Source organism: Schistocerca nitens, chromosome 4 (genome assembly GCF_023898315.1).
Source record: "Schistocerca nitens isolate TAMUIC-IGC-003100 chromosome 4, iqSchNite1.1, whole genome shotgun sequence".
Classification (NCBI taxonomy): domain Eukaryota; kingdom Metazoa; phylum Arthropoda; class Insecta; order Orthoptera; family Acrididae; genus Schistocerca; species Schistocerca nitens.
The window spans coordinates 502,586,927-502,600,682 of NC_064617.1; the positions used below are offsets into that span (position 1 = coordinate 502,586,927).

At 39.6% G+C, this 13,756-nt stretch overlaps 1 protein-coding gene across 1 annotated transcript in view; it reads left to right on the plus strand.

The window, feature by feature from the left end:
- The window catches only part of LOC126252391 (dynein axonemal assembly factor 11), a 226,572-nt gene that overhangs the window by 92,287 nt on the left and 120,529 nt on the right, over nt 1–13,756 (plus strand). Inside the window, exon 4 of the mRNA XM_049953282.1 lies at nt 10,561–10,739. Coding sequence (XP_049809239.1) covers nt 10,561–10,739 — 179 coding nt within the window. The remainder of the gene's footprint in view (nt 1–10,560; nt 10,740–13,756) is intronic.

Sequence of the window (13,756 nt, forward strand, 5' to 3'; positions counted from 1 at the left end):
TTAAACTCTTGCCTTGGTGTATTAAGAACTGCAGCCATATCTTTTGCTTCGTTTTTTATGGTGACACTAGTCACAGGTTGCTCATTCTTCTTCCTTTCATGGACAAATTCCAAAACTTTTACTTCAGCATCAAGATGTCTTCCTCTGCAGGGGCCAATGAATTTCTTTCTGGTAGTTGCAAACAATGCCAATTTCTGTTTCTTCCATAACCAAACATTACTCTCAGTTACGCTGAACTCTCATTCCACCATTACCATATATTTCAGCATAAAGAATTACTTTACACTTGAAAGTAGCACTATATGATGTTCTTCTCTGCTTGCCTTCCATTTCGTGACTACTAATGCAAACACACTATGCGGTAATAAGCCAACAACAATATAATGAAGTTTGTACTCAAATGTGATGTGATATACACTCCTGGAAATTGAAATAAGAACACCGTGAATTCATTGTCCCAGGAAGGGGAAACTTTATTGACAAATTCCTGGGGTCAGATACATCACATGATCACACTGACAGAACCACAGGCACATAGACACAGGCAACAGAGCATGCACAATGTCGGCACTAGTACAGTGTATATCCACCTTTCGCAGCAATGCAGGCTGCTATTCTCCCATGGGGACGATAGTAGAGATGCTGGATGTAGTCCTGTGGAACGGCTTGCCATGCCATTTCCACCTGGCGCCTCAGTTGGACCAGCGTTCGTGCTGGACGTGCAGACCGCGTGAGACGACGCTTCATCCAGTCCCAAACATGCTCAATGGGGGACAGATCCGGAGATCTTGCTGGCCAGGGTAGTTGACTTACACCTTCTAGAGCACGTTGGGTGGCACGGGATACATGCGGACGTGCATTGTCCTGTTGGAACAGCAAGTTCCCTTGCCGGTCTAGGAATGGTAGAACGATGGGTTCGATGACGGTTTGGATGTACCGTGCACTATTCAGTGTCCCCTCGACGATCACCAGTGGTGTACGGCCAGTGTAGGAGATCGCTCCCCACACCATGATGCCGGGTGTTGGCCCTGTGTGCCTCGGTTGTATGCAGTCCTGATTGTGGCGCTCACCTGCACGGCGCCAAACACGCATACGACCATCATTGGCACCAAGGCAGAAGCGACTCTCATCGCTGAAGACGACACGTCTCCATTCGTCCCTCCATTCATGCCTGTCGCGACACCACTGGAGGCGGGCTGCACGATGTTGGGGCGTGAGCGGAAGACGGCCTAACGGTGTGCGGGACCGTAGCCCAGCTTCATGGAGACGGTTGCGAATGGTCCTCGCCGATACCCCAGGAGCAACAGTGTCCCTAATTTGCTGGGAAGTGGCGGTGCGGTCCCCTACGGCACTGCGTAGGATCCTACGGTCTTGGCGTGCATCCGTGCGTCGCTGCGGTCCGGTCCCAGGTCGACGGGCACGTGCACCTTCCGCCGACCACTGGCGACAACATCGATGTACTGTGGAGACCTCACGCCCCACGTGTTGAGCAATTCGGCGGTACGTCCACCCGGCCTCCCGCATGCCCACTATACGCCCTCGCTCAAAGTCCGTCAACTGCACATACGGTTCACATCCACGCTGTCGCGGCATGCTACCAGTGTTAAAGACTGCGATGGAGCTCCGTATGCCACGGCAAACTGGCTGACACTGACGGCGGCGGTGCACAAATGCTGCGCAGCTAGCGCCATTCGACGGCCAACACCGCGGTTCCTGGTGTGTCCGCTGTGCCGTGCGTGTGATCATTGCTTGTACAGCCCTCTCGCAGTGTCCGGAGCAAGTATGGTGGGTCTGACACGCCGGTGTCAATGTGTTCTTTTTTCCATTTCCAGGAGTGTAGAATCTTATATACATCCCAGTTTTGAATATTACATATGGTAAAAAAAAGTGTGCATTAGATTTGTGTAAATATGGTAGGAAGTACTCAGGTCCTGTCCCTTGACTCAAGGAACCTGAGTGCTTGCGATAATAACTAGACTATTTGTAACCTTCCACCAGATACTAGGAGCCCTAAACTCTAGAGATGAGATTTGTGTCCTAATTCTTAATCGCATTACTCGTCTCTCTTCCCTTAAATCTGCTTTACTCCTTACTCTGTCATAGCTAACACTTGGTTCAAGAATCATGAAAGAAGGTTGTATACATGGAAGAAGCCTGGAGATACTAGAATGTATCAGATAGATATATAATAGTAAGACAGAGATTTAGGAACCAGGTTTTAAATTGTAAGACATTTCCAGGGGCAGATGTGGACTCTGACCCCAATCTATTGGTTCTCAACTATAGATTAAAACTGAAGAAACTGCAAAAAGGTGGGAATTTAAGGAGATGGGACCTGGATAAACTGACTAAACCAGAGGTTGTACAGAGTTTCAGGGAGAGAATAAGGGAACAATTGACAGGAATGGAGGAAAGAAATACAGTAGATGAAGAATGGTTAGCTTTGAGGGATGAAGTAGTGAAGGCAGCAGAGAATCAAGTAGGTAAAAAGACGAGGGCTAGTAGAAATCCTTGGGTAACAGAAGAAATATAGAATTTAATTGATGAAAGGAGAAAATATAAAAATGCAGTAAATGAAGAAGGCAAAAAGGAATACAAATGTCTCAAAAATGAGATTGACAGGAAGTGCAAAATGGCTAAGCAGGGATGGCTAGAGGATAAATGTAAAGATATAGAGGCTTATCTCACTAGGGGTAAGATAGATACTGCCTACAGGAAAATAAAAGAGACCTTTGGAGAAAAGAGAACCACTTGTATGAATATCAAGAGCTCAGACAGAAACCCAGTTCTAAGCAAAGAAGGGAAAGCAGAAAGGTGGAAAGAGTGTATAGAGGGTCTATACAAGGGTGATGTACTTGAGGACAATATTATGGAAATGGAAGAGGATGTAGATGAAGATGAAATGGGAGATATGATACTGCATGAAGAGCTTAACAGAGCACTGAAAGACCTGAGTCTAAACAAGGCCCCGGGAGTAGACAACATTCCATTAGAACTACTGACAGCCTTGAGAGAGCCAGCCATGACAAAACTTTACCATCTGGTGAGCAAGATGTATGAGACAGGCGAACCACCTTCAGACATCAAGAAGAATATAATAATTCCAATCCTGAAGAAAGCAGGTGTTGACAGACGTGAAAATTACTGAACTATGAGTTTAATAAGTCATGGCTGCAAAATACTAACGCGAGTTCTTTACAGACGAATGGAAAAACTGGTTGAAGCCGACCTTGGGGAAGATCAGTTTGGATTCCGTAGAAAATTTTGAACACGTGAGGCAATACTGACCCTACAACTTATCTTAGAAGATAGATAAGGAAAGGCATGAAAGGGAAGCAGTGGTTGGGAAGGGAGTGAGACAGGGTTGTAGCCTACCCCCATGTTATTCAATCTGTATATTGAGCAAGTAGTGAAGGAAACAAAAGAAAAATTTGGAGTAGGTGTTAAAACCCATGGAAAAGAAATAAAAACTTTGAGGTTCGCCGATGACATTGTAATTCTGTCAGAGACAGCAAAGGACTTCGAAGAGCAGTTGAACAGAATGGACAGTGTCTTGAAAGGAGGATACAAGATGAACATCAACAAAAGCAAAATGAGGATAATGGAATGTAGTTGAATTAAATCGGGTGATGCTGAGTGTATTAGACTAGGAAATGAGACACTTAAAGTAGTAAAGGAGTTTGCTATTTGGGGAGCAAAATAACTGATGATGGTTGAAGTTGAGAGGATATAAAATGTAGACTGGCAATGGCAAGGAAAGCGTTTCTGAAGAAGAGAATTTTGTTAACATTGAGTATAGATTTAAGTGTCAGGAAGTCGTTTCTGAAAGTATTTGTATGGAGTGTAGCCATGTATGGAAGTGAAACATGGACAATAAATAGTTTGGACAAGAAGACAATAGAAGCTTTTGAAATGTGGTGCTGGAGAAGAATGCAGAAGATTAGATGGGTAGATCACGTAACTAATGAGGAGGTACTGAATAGAATTGGGGAGAAGAGAAGTTTGTGGCACAACTTGACTAGGAGAAGGGATCGGTTGGTAGGACATGTTCTGAGGCATCAAGGGATCACTAATTTAGTATTGGAGGGCAGCGTGGAGGGTAAACATCGTAGAGGGAGACCAAGAGATGAATACACTAAGCAGATTCAGAAGGATGTAGGTTGCAGTAAGTTCTGGGAGATGAAGAAGCTTGCACAGGATAGAGTAGCATGGAGAGCTGCATCAAACCAGTCTCAGGACTGAAGACTACAACAACAACAACAACACTCATTAGATTCTTCTCATCACTTAGTAAGTGTGCAAAGTTTTTTATGGGTGAATGCCTCACTGCTTTCTGTGCCAAATTAACTCATACATACCCAGAGCATTTTTTAGTATGGAGTTTTAAGCTTTCACACAGGTAATTTATTAGTGACCACAGACAACAGCAGTGACAGTAATTTCTAGCTGTCAGTTCAGAAAGGAGAATTTATCAGTCAGTCAACAATGACCCCCAGAACACGTAAGATTGTGTGGTACTATATAACAGGTATAATCAAAATAAAACATATTTTATACTAATCAGTGTTTATTATTAGGAATTTGACAATCAGTCTTTCTTATTACAAATTACGAACTATTAAGTAATCATGCTAGGTAGGTAAGGAACATAAAACATAATTCTCCAAAGTATTTCTGATACAAAATTTATGTTATATTTCTAGCACAATTTAACAGTTTTATTTTTACAAAAACCACATGTTCCTCTGACCTGACCAGTGAGAATCATGTGCTGAGCAAAATTTTTGCTTACAGAAACAGATACAATCATCCTCATTTGGCACTGTGGCACATCCTAAGATTTAGGATTGCCATATTTCTGGGGTAAAGACCTGCAATAGATTTGTGAAATTCCATTGTACCTCATGTTCATTGCTAGTGATCTGGCAAGCAATGAAGAATTGTTGACTGTGACATTAACAAGCCACATCATTATGGCAATTCGGTAAACTCCAGTTTTAGCATCTAGTCTGTGTACTCCACTCATAAATTAGTTTTACTGATGTGCAGTGTTTGACTGATCAGTATCAATTTTCTGTTTAGCAGTGACTGAATACCGATGCACTTTTTGAATGGGGTGTACTCCAAATTCATTAGACAATGGTGAAACCAAACTGGTGTCATTACATTGTACAAAGCATATATTATTGTTCGTGTCTGACCTGTAGTCATAAAATCCTCTGAGTTGCTTTTTGCAAGACTTGACCTCCATTAGCAGACATTTGCCTACTCTATTTTGGTCAACAGTTCCAGTAATTTTCACATTGTTTCCTCCCAAAGTTGTTGGCAATCCTGGGGATGTGAAAAAATTTGTACAATACACAGAAAACTGTGGGTCTGGATATTAATTTTTTATTGTAATTGTCAGCCTGGTAAAAATATGTTCTCTGAGGCCTGTATCTCATGATTCAGGTCATCCCTCATACAAGTCAACTTGAAAAAGTACCCTAAACAAGTTGCTATAATCTACACTTTGAATCCAAAACAAATTGGCTTTACAGCCATGATGTTCATAAGCAGGTATCTTTCATTAATCAGTGCTAAAGTTTTTCTCATTGGGTGTGTACACAAGAAATTTTACTTTCATGATGTCAAACAGTGGCCAAATTTTAGCCATTTTGTCACATGTGCTTAACTTGTTGTTATCTGTGACATGAAAATGCCTAATTTTCTCTTCAAACTGGTTACATTACATCGATTTGGCCTCTCAATACATGTGATGTCATGGTAAAGGTGTTTAACAACTGAGAATCAATACATTATGTTTTTCAATCGTGTACAATACCGTGTGCCTTACAGTGTGTCTTATGACATCTCTCAATTGAAAAATATCTCAAAGAACTCTGTTGGTTCACTGCCTTTATTGAGGGTAAGCACTACTCATGGAGCCAGCAGTGACAGTTCATCCTTTCAGGGAAGCAAACCTCTCTTTGTCCACTTGTGTGGCATGATGTGCTGACTTCCTTGTCATAAAGAAGGACCACCAGAATGATTGTCAGCCCTGTCGCACTGCCCAGCTGAGGCAGACTATTCATCAGAGTGATGATGCAGCTGCGTGACCTGCATGAATTGGTCCCAGATGTCATTGGAATAGATTCACAGACTTGATGTATCATCATCATCATGTTTGTGTTGTAGTACCGCCCTCTGGCTGAAGCGAGTAATTGATTTCAGTTCAACCTATTTATGCTGCCACAATCCATTTCTCTGAAGTTGCTGTCTGATGTCATACTTCTACAAGGTGGACATCATCATCTTCTGAAGCCTCAAGGAGCTCAGCTATTACGTTGGTAGTAAGCTTCTGCTGGGGCCTCGAAAAGAAAATAATAAGAACTTTAAGCATAATTTATGCCCATGGGGCTGTTACTAACCCACAAAAATATTTCCAGCTAGAAAATAAATTTTATAAGAATGATTATGTGTATTGTCTAAGTCACATATGTAATTTACCATAGCAAAAATTGTACTAAGAAATAAAACAATACATTTAGTATACTTACATTTGTATGCGTCTAGTTGCAAACTTTTTCCAGAAATGACCTTGTACAAACTTGTACTAGTAATTATTTCTCAAAATTGTTCACATACCCAGTTGGTGCGACAATGTCTAGCTTGGGCCTATTTGCTTCATGCGCCTGGTATGGTAAATTAGCTGTAACCCCTGTGTTTATTTTCCTCTTCTGTTGCTATAGGCCCCTGCCGGATGCTCAGTGCTACCTACCTAGTATATGTGTTGTATGGCTCAGCCTGCTGTCCAGGTGACTTTGTCAGGTTGCAGCAGGGTCATTGTCTATGCTGTGGGCATAAATGGGTTAAGGATGATGTTGAATATTGTACATCATTCAACATCATCCTTAACCCATATATGCCCACAGCATAGACAATGACCCTGCTGTGAGCTGGCAAGGTCACCTGGACAGCAGGATTCTTCTAGTATTATATTTATGAATGTTATTGTTGTTTTCGTTGATAGTTTCATGTGATAGACTTATCATCAAACTTAATTTCTTAAGCCATACATCACAGAGCATGAATTACAGTAATTTTTTTGGGATACTTTTTGTACATATAAATTACAAGCAGCTGGAATTGCTGGCCAGTACTTAACTTCAAAGACAAAATTTCAAATGCTGCCAATAGAAAGGTAGATAAAAGAAGCTACAGACTTTTGTATGGTTTATTTTTCCTCGTCAAGGAGGAAGGATAATTGGTTGGAGAAGATTGGAAAAGAGGAGCAGAGTATCCAAACTCAAGTTTGAGAGGAAGCCACCTGATGTGAAGATCAGAGGAGACAAAAATGAAGGAGAAGGCCTATGGACTTTCCTCCCTGTCAGAGGAACATAAATTCTTAAAAGATTAGAAATATTGTTTTTCATTTATGAGTGTTCCTATCAGCAGTACTCAAAATTTTCATGCCTGAAGATAAATAGTGACCAGCCATTCTTTCTCCTTGTAATTTAATAGTGTCCTCAGCTGAATTTTCATATGATACAAGTAATCATCTTTCTGGTATTCTTTTTATTGTTTTATTCATATATGTGTAGGGCTGTGGTGCATAGGTGGGGATGATGATGAATAATCACACAACACAGATACAATGTAAAACACTTTTATTAATGAAAGGAACATACACATCAGAATCATCTGAACTTTGCAAAGTCATGAGGGAGAATAACAGTCAGAGATTTCTGTGCGAGGTCCCTGTTGACCACCAGCGACGATGGTCGTCAACACAGTATTCACACAGAGTGCTGCCCCCAAACAGTTATATTTGTTTCACATTCACACTGGCATAATTATCACTGTTTAAAGAATCCTTTTCATTTCCAATCTACTATTAACATGTTTCTCCATGACAATCTCTGATTCTCAAACACAACACTGTATCCTCCATAAATCTCATAAATAATCCCACATGCCTATCATGAAATAACTGAATTATTGAAATATGTTTCTTCTACAGATAGTCATAAGACTTTCACCTATTAATTCCACTTTCTAACAAATACTTCCTACTACTTAATCTCAACATGGATGTGTATGACTGGTCTGTGCGGGAGACCATCACCAACTCTCTTGCACATGCCAAGACTGCATGTGACCTCTAGAATTGGGGTATTTTTGTCATTACACTATAAGACAGTGCTCTCTCAGAGAAATGGCACACTCAGCTCTGAAAGTTCTAGAAGATAGTGATAAGTAAGGAGTACGATATTGATACATTGTGACATAAAAGATAGCAGTACTCCAATATTTTATTGTCTGCCTCTACTATTGAATGATATTGTCATATATCTGCACTATTCTGCTACGTTGAGACAGTGTTGCTATATGTTTTCCACCATTGTCTGGTATGACAAAGTTACGTTAAAAGTTTATGGAATTCAATAACTTGCATTACAAAAGAGAAGAGCATGAGCCATTATCATTGAGAAGGCTGTTGTGTTGTTGTGAAGGAATCTGCAGAAATAAGATTCCACTCACCACCAAACTGAAGAACCTATTGTTCAGTTGCCACTGAAGAACCACAACTCAGCACCACTCCACATGCCCGGTCTCCAAGTAGACATAGGCAACACAATTCAGTGCCTTTTTCAGACTCTGTTTTTTCTTGGAACATAATGAAGAAAGTTTGTCTCATACATAACAAATTCAGCTGGTCCCCAACTGATAGTCAAATTAATGGAACCTTTGTACCATGGCATAAGAATCAGCTAGTTATACGCCATCCCATACTCTCTTCGGGTTTCAATTGTATGTTCCAGTCAGAATTTCACTCCACAAATGTACCAAGTAATGGACTTCTATTCAAAGCATTCAGTTGCTATTCACTGGGACCTGAATTTTGGTTCTCTGCACACTTGAAAGTAAGTCTGACTGACACTATCAAACCATTCCTATAATTGTTTCTGGAATTTAAATTCTCTCTCAGTACACGTGCTTCCTTGTCAATTCTTTCAAATACTAACAACACTGTATTGTTCAAGTTGTTGGCTTAATTGATGGCACAGGAGGTGCAAAAAATCATTAGACCCAGGTGCTACCCATATTACAGCATTCAACCACATTTTGCTTAACGTAACTGTTGCCATAGTGACTTACATCCTGCTTGCTATTCTAATAATGAGTGTGACTATATACTGATGTTTCACATGCAAGTTATGTTGTAGAATACATACAGCCACTCTAGCTGACCACGTGCCTTGGCCAAGTTACAGTACAAAAGTTAATGACAACTTTTCTTTTTCTCCTGTCACAAACTATAATTTTGCTATCTCACTTAGGATTGTTTTCTTTAATTAAAGCTATTATTTTGAATTTGTCTTACGAATTGCTTACTTTTGTGACATTCATCCTAAAGTATTTTATTATTGTGCTTATTTGCTCATTTGATATTGTTTTATGGTCATGAGTTATTTTTACAAACTTCCTATTCAGATTAACTGCAAACTTAATTGCCTTGCTTTAGTGATCACATAAATTTGGGTAAATTGAATCACCCTTGAGGCATGTGTTGTAAATGATGTATTATTTGTTTATAAGGCACATCAGTGCAGTGAAAGCATCATCTTTTGCATTGTCATTCTATACTTTTGTTAGTTAAATCTATTTAGTTTCATATGTCATTATGGTTCCTGCTCAGAAAGACTTAATCAAGTAATTGACTTGGTGCCAATGCACATTAATATATTCTGTTTTGTAACTTTTCTTTGGTCAACTGAATAGTTAGAAAGTTATTTAGAGAATGTACTCGATGGTGCTAATGTACTTGACACAAATTTTACTTATAGTGATTCCATCCTCCCTGATTACAGATAAAACGAACTGTTGTACTTCAAAATTCTGTTCTGTCACTTCGACCTGCCTTATTGTCAGGTTTGCAACCAAATGGTGCCACCCTGCTGGTTACCTGGTCATCGTAAGGATGTTGGACACTGCATGCCCACATTGTCTTCTTTTTTTAAGAAAGAAAAGAAAAAGGAAGAAAGAAAGAAACCAAGTGTAGTCTGAGAAGGAGGCCTTTCAACATTATGTGGCTGCATTGTGGTTGATGCAGTATTTTGCAGAACAGTATATAAAAAACTTTAAACTGAGCTTGCTGCTTCTCTTTTAATTTTTGGATCTGATATGCTACAAGTATTACCAGTAACCTTTTAGAACTGAAGTGATTAAAAGTCAAAATGAGATGTCTATTATGATAACAGAAAAACTTGGCATAAAATTTGCTGTTTCTCTGAAATGTGTTTGAAGTTATCGTTACTAACAAATTTGAGAATAGTATCAATTTGTGATAATTGCAGACAATACAAGCTCCTGTTAAAAGAGATAACTGATGTGACATGATGTTTTAGTTAATTTACAGTAACAGTAAATCTCTAATACAACTGTTTATTATAGTGTGTGTGGAGGGGGGGAGTGCATGCACAAATGCTGTGTGGAGCACATGCATATGTGTCTTGGGGAGGGGAGGGTTGTATGTGAGTGGAGTGGACATTATTTTTACTTTTTCTCTTATGGCAGATATCTGACAGGGAATCCCTGCACTGACTACAAGGGCTATCGCCAGTTTGTTGTAGCATCTTTACCACAGCTCAGACAGCTTGATGGGACTGACATTGAAAGGTCAGAAAGAATTTTAGCAGTCCAGGTTTACAAAAATGTGAAAAAATCTATAGAACTGGATCAAAAACTATACCAAGGTATGATATCACACTCCAGTAATATGTAAACTGCAGAAAACATTATATTTTTTAAATTTGTTTATCCATTCATAGACAATATAAATTGTATGGATGTTCTTGAGACACAGATGTATACAACACAGTCACAGAGTCATAAACAAATACAATTACAACATGTAAATAGATACATTATCACTACTCCACAAATGTTCACTTTTTATTTTTTACAGAAACAAACCTAGCCGTGCTTTAGAGATTTAGATGCACTGAATATGAATATCATGGTTAAAATTGTATCCTAGCTGAGGGTTATAATTAAATAAGATATTTATGTCTCACAGTCTTGTTTATGGAGCATTGTGAGAGATGTGTGCAAATGCATTGTGAGAAAAGTTCCTCTGTCGTAAGTGAGTGAGGTGGATGCTTCCAGTACAATTTGGCGAAACTGCTTTACACCATGACCCATGTGCACACCATCCAGTCATGTGAACATTATCAACTATAGAAACCAGACTCAGTTTTAACTGTCATTTGTCATTGCAGAATGCTCTAGTGCTGTTTTAGTTCACTTGTTATTGGAATGAGTGCCATATCAGCTGGTAATGAGTGTACATGTGAGGTGAAGTGTTTAAACTGAAGAATTATATTGTTGTGCACATATCCACTTTCACAAAAATGCCCTTCACCTGTAGTAACAAGCCTAATAACTTTTGTTACAATTGTAATTTGTGGTTCAAAAAAGCAACCAGTGACTGATGCAGAGAAACAATCATATGCCTTTTATTGTGGGAGTGAAACTGGAGACCAAGAGAAATCATGGACTCTGCACTTGTTTGTCTACACTTAATGCATGGTAAAAACATGTCCATGAAATTTTATGTGCCTGCTATTTGCCACCAAGCTACAAATAATGTGTCAGATTTCTGTTTTTGTATGGTACCTCCCTCGGGGAAAGGAGTAAATACCAAGAGGAAGAGGAATATTCAATACCTTGACATCCTATGTGTCATTCACCCTATGGCTTAGGTGAAGGATTGCTGGTCATTGGTCTCCCACATATACTACCATCAAGCAGTGGTAGTGACGATGCTGAACCGAAACATGCACTCAAAAAAGTGCAATCATCGTCCAGTGAAACTGATCCTACATTTACACCAACATTATCATCTGGAGAACCACAAAACATCACAGTGTGAACTCAGCAATCCTGAGGGATTTAGAACTTCCAAAGCATAAGGACAAAATCTTCGTTTCACAACTGCAGCAGTGGAATCTCCTCACTGACACAGTATGTGTGTCTGTATTTCGAGAGCACCAGAAAAAACTTGAGTCCCATTTCAGTTTTGAAGGCGACATTACATTCTGCAATGACGTAAATTGTTTGTTGTAAGATCTGAAAATTACATACAAACCAGACAAGTGGAGACTCCATATAGATGGCCCAAAAACAAGCCAGAAGGCTATACCATTATGCAATAGTAATGAAACCATCCCTCCCAGATGCATATGCTGCGTTAATTAAAGAGAGCTATACCATGTTGAAATTCATTGTAAACTGTGTTAATTAAAATATGCATGAATGGCTGGTGTGTGAGGATTTCAAAGTCACTGCAATTCTATTGGGTTTGAAAGGACGTTACACTAAGTATTGCTATTATCTGTGTGACTGGGACAGTTGTACAAGACTTTGTGGACCAACTCATTCATGCTTATAATGCCATTGGGCTGCAACATAATCCTGAAGATGCATTTCCTTTGCTTCCACCTTGCTGTGTTCACTTATGAGCAGTAATCTCCTCCTCCACCTCCTCCTCTCTCTCTCTCTCTCTCTCTTCTCTCTCTCTCTTCTCTCTCTCTCTCTCTCTCTCTACCTCCCCTTCTGTCTGTTCATTTCCTCCTCCCCTCTCTTTGTGTATCTCTTCCTCTTCCTGTCTTTGTCCATCTCTTCATCGTTCTTTTCTCTGTCCATCTCCTCCTCTCTTTTCTCTCCATTATTTTTCCCTCCTCTAACAACCCTCCCACAACAAAGGTCAAAATTTTAATAACGATTGTGGTGTTGCTCACGCTGCTAAATACTGCATTATTGGGCAACAACAGTCATATTATGTGGCAGGTGTCATTAGAGCACAGTTAATAGTCATTTCATGTAATAATGAAAAAACTAGGCACTCATCTTTTTGTGTTTCCCACACTGGTCTCGTCGTAAAATCATGGCTCAATCGTTGAAAATCTAGGTGGTTATGATTCCAAGCTCGGATGCAAAGGGGCCTAGGTTTTATCCTGCTATATTCAAAAGTTATGTAGATGCGCTTCACAAACCATTCTTGGAGATTACACTTTTGCTGGATAATGGTGATGTAAAAAAATAATCAGCACTCCGAAATTAAGTTACACTTCCTTTTAATTGCTTTTATTGCAATATCATGTGACACACTAATATCACTTCACAATACAAAACATACTTGAAAACATCTTCCTCACAGTCACTGTTAAAGTTCACATTTTATAAGTTGACTACATTAAGCGTCTTTCCAACATGACGTCCAAGACTTGACTTTTTCAAGGTCCGACTCTCTAACAACTCAACAACTAACTAACTATCGCTTACGCGCCCTAAAATCAGAGTTACAAGTACGTCAAAGATCATAGTGACAAAAGAAAGAATACACATAAGAATAATATAATTGCAATATAAACATATCGATATATCACAAATGAAATCAAATCTGAATGTTGTCTCAGAAATATGTTAAGTAGTTAACAGAAGCACAGTAGAATATTACTGGTATCAAGAGGTTCAGGTGAGGTGCCGTAATGGTTACGTAATTCAAGTACCATTATCATCCCCTATCCCAGTCCTGCTCCTCCTATTCGTGCTATCTCCTTCTTCCCCCTTGCTATCTGTCCATCTCATCCTCCCCCTTCTCTCTCCATGTTATCATGCTCACCCCAATAGGAGGATGGTGGTTCTTACCCCTGCTGTATTTCTTTCCAGGTTGTAACTAATATGTGTACCAAATTTTATTGAAATCATT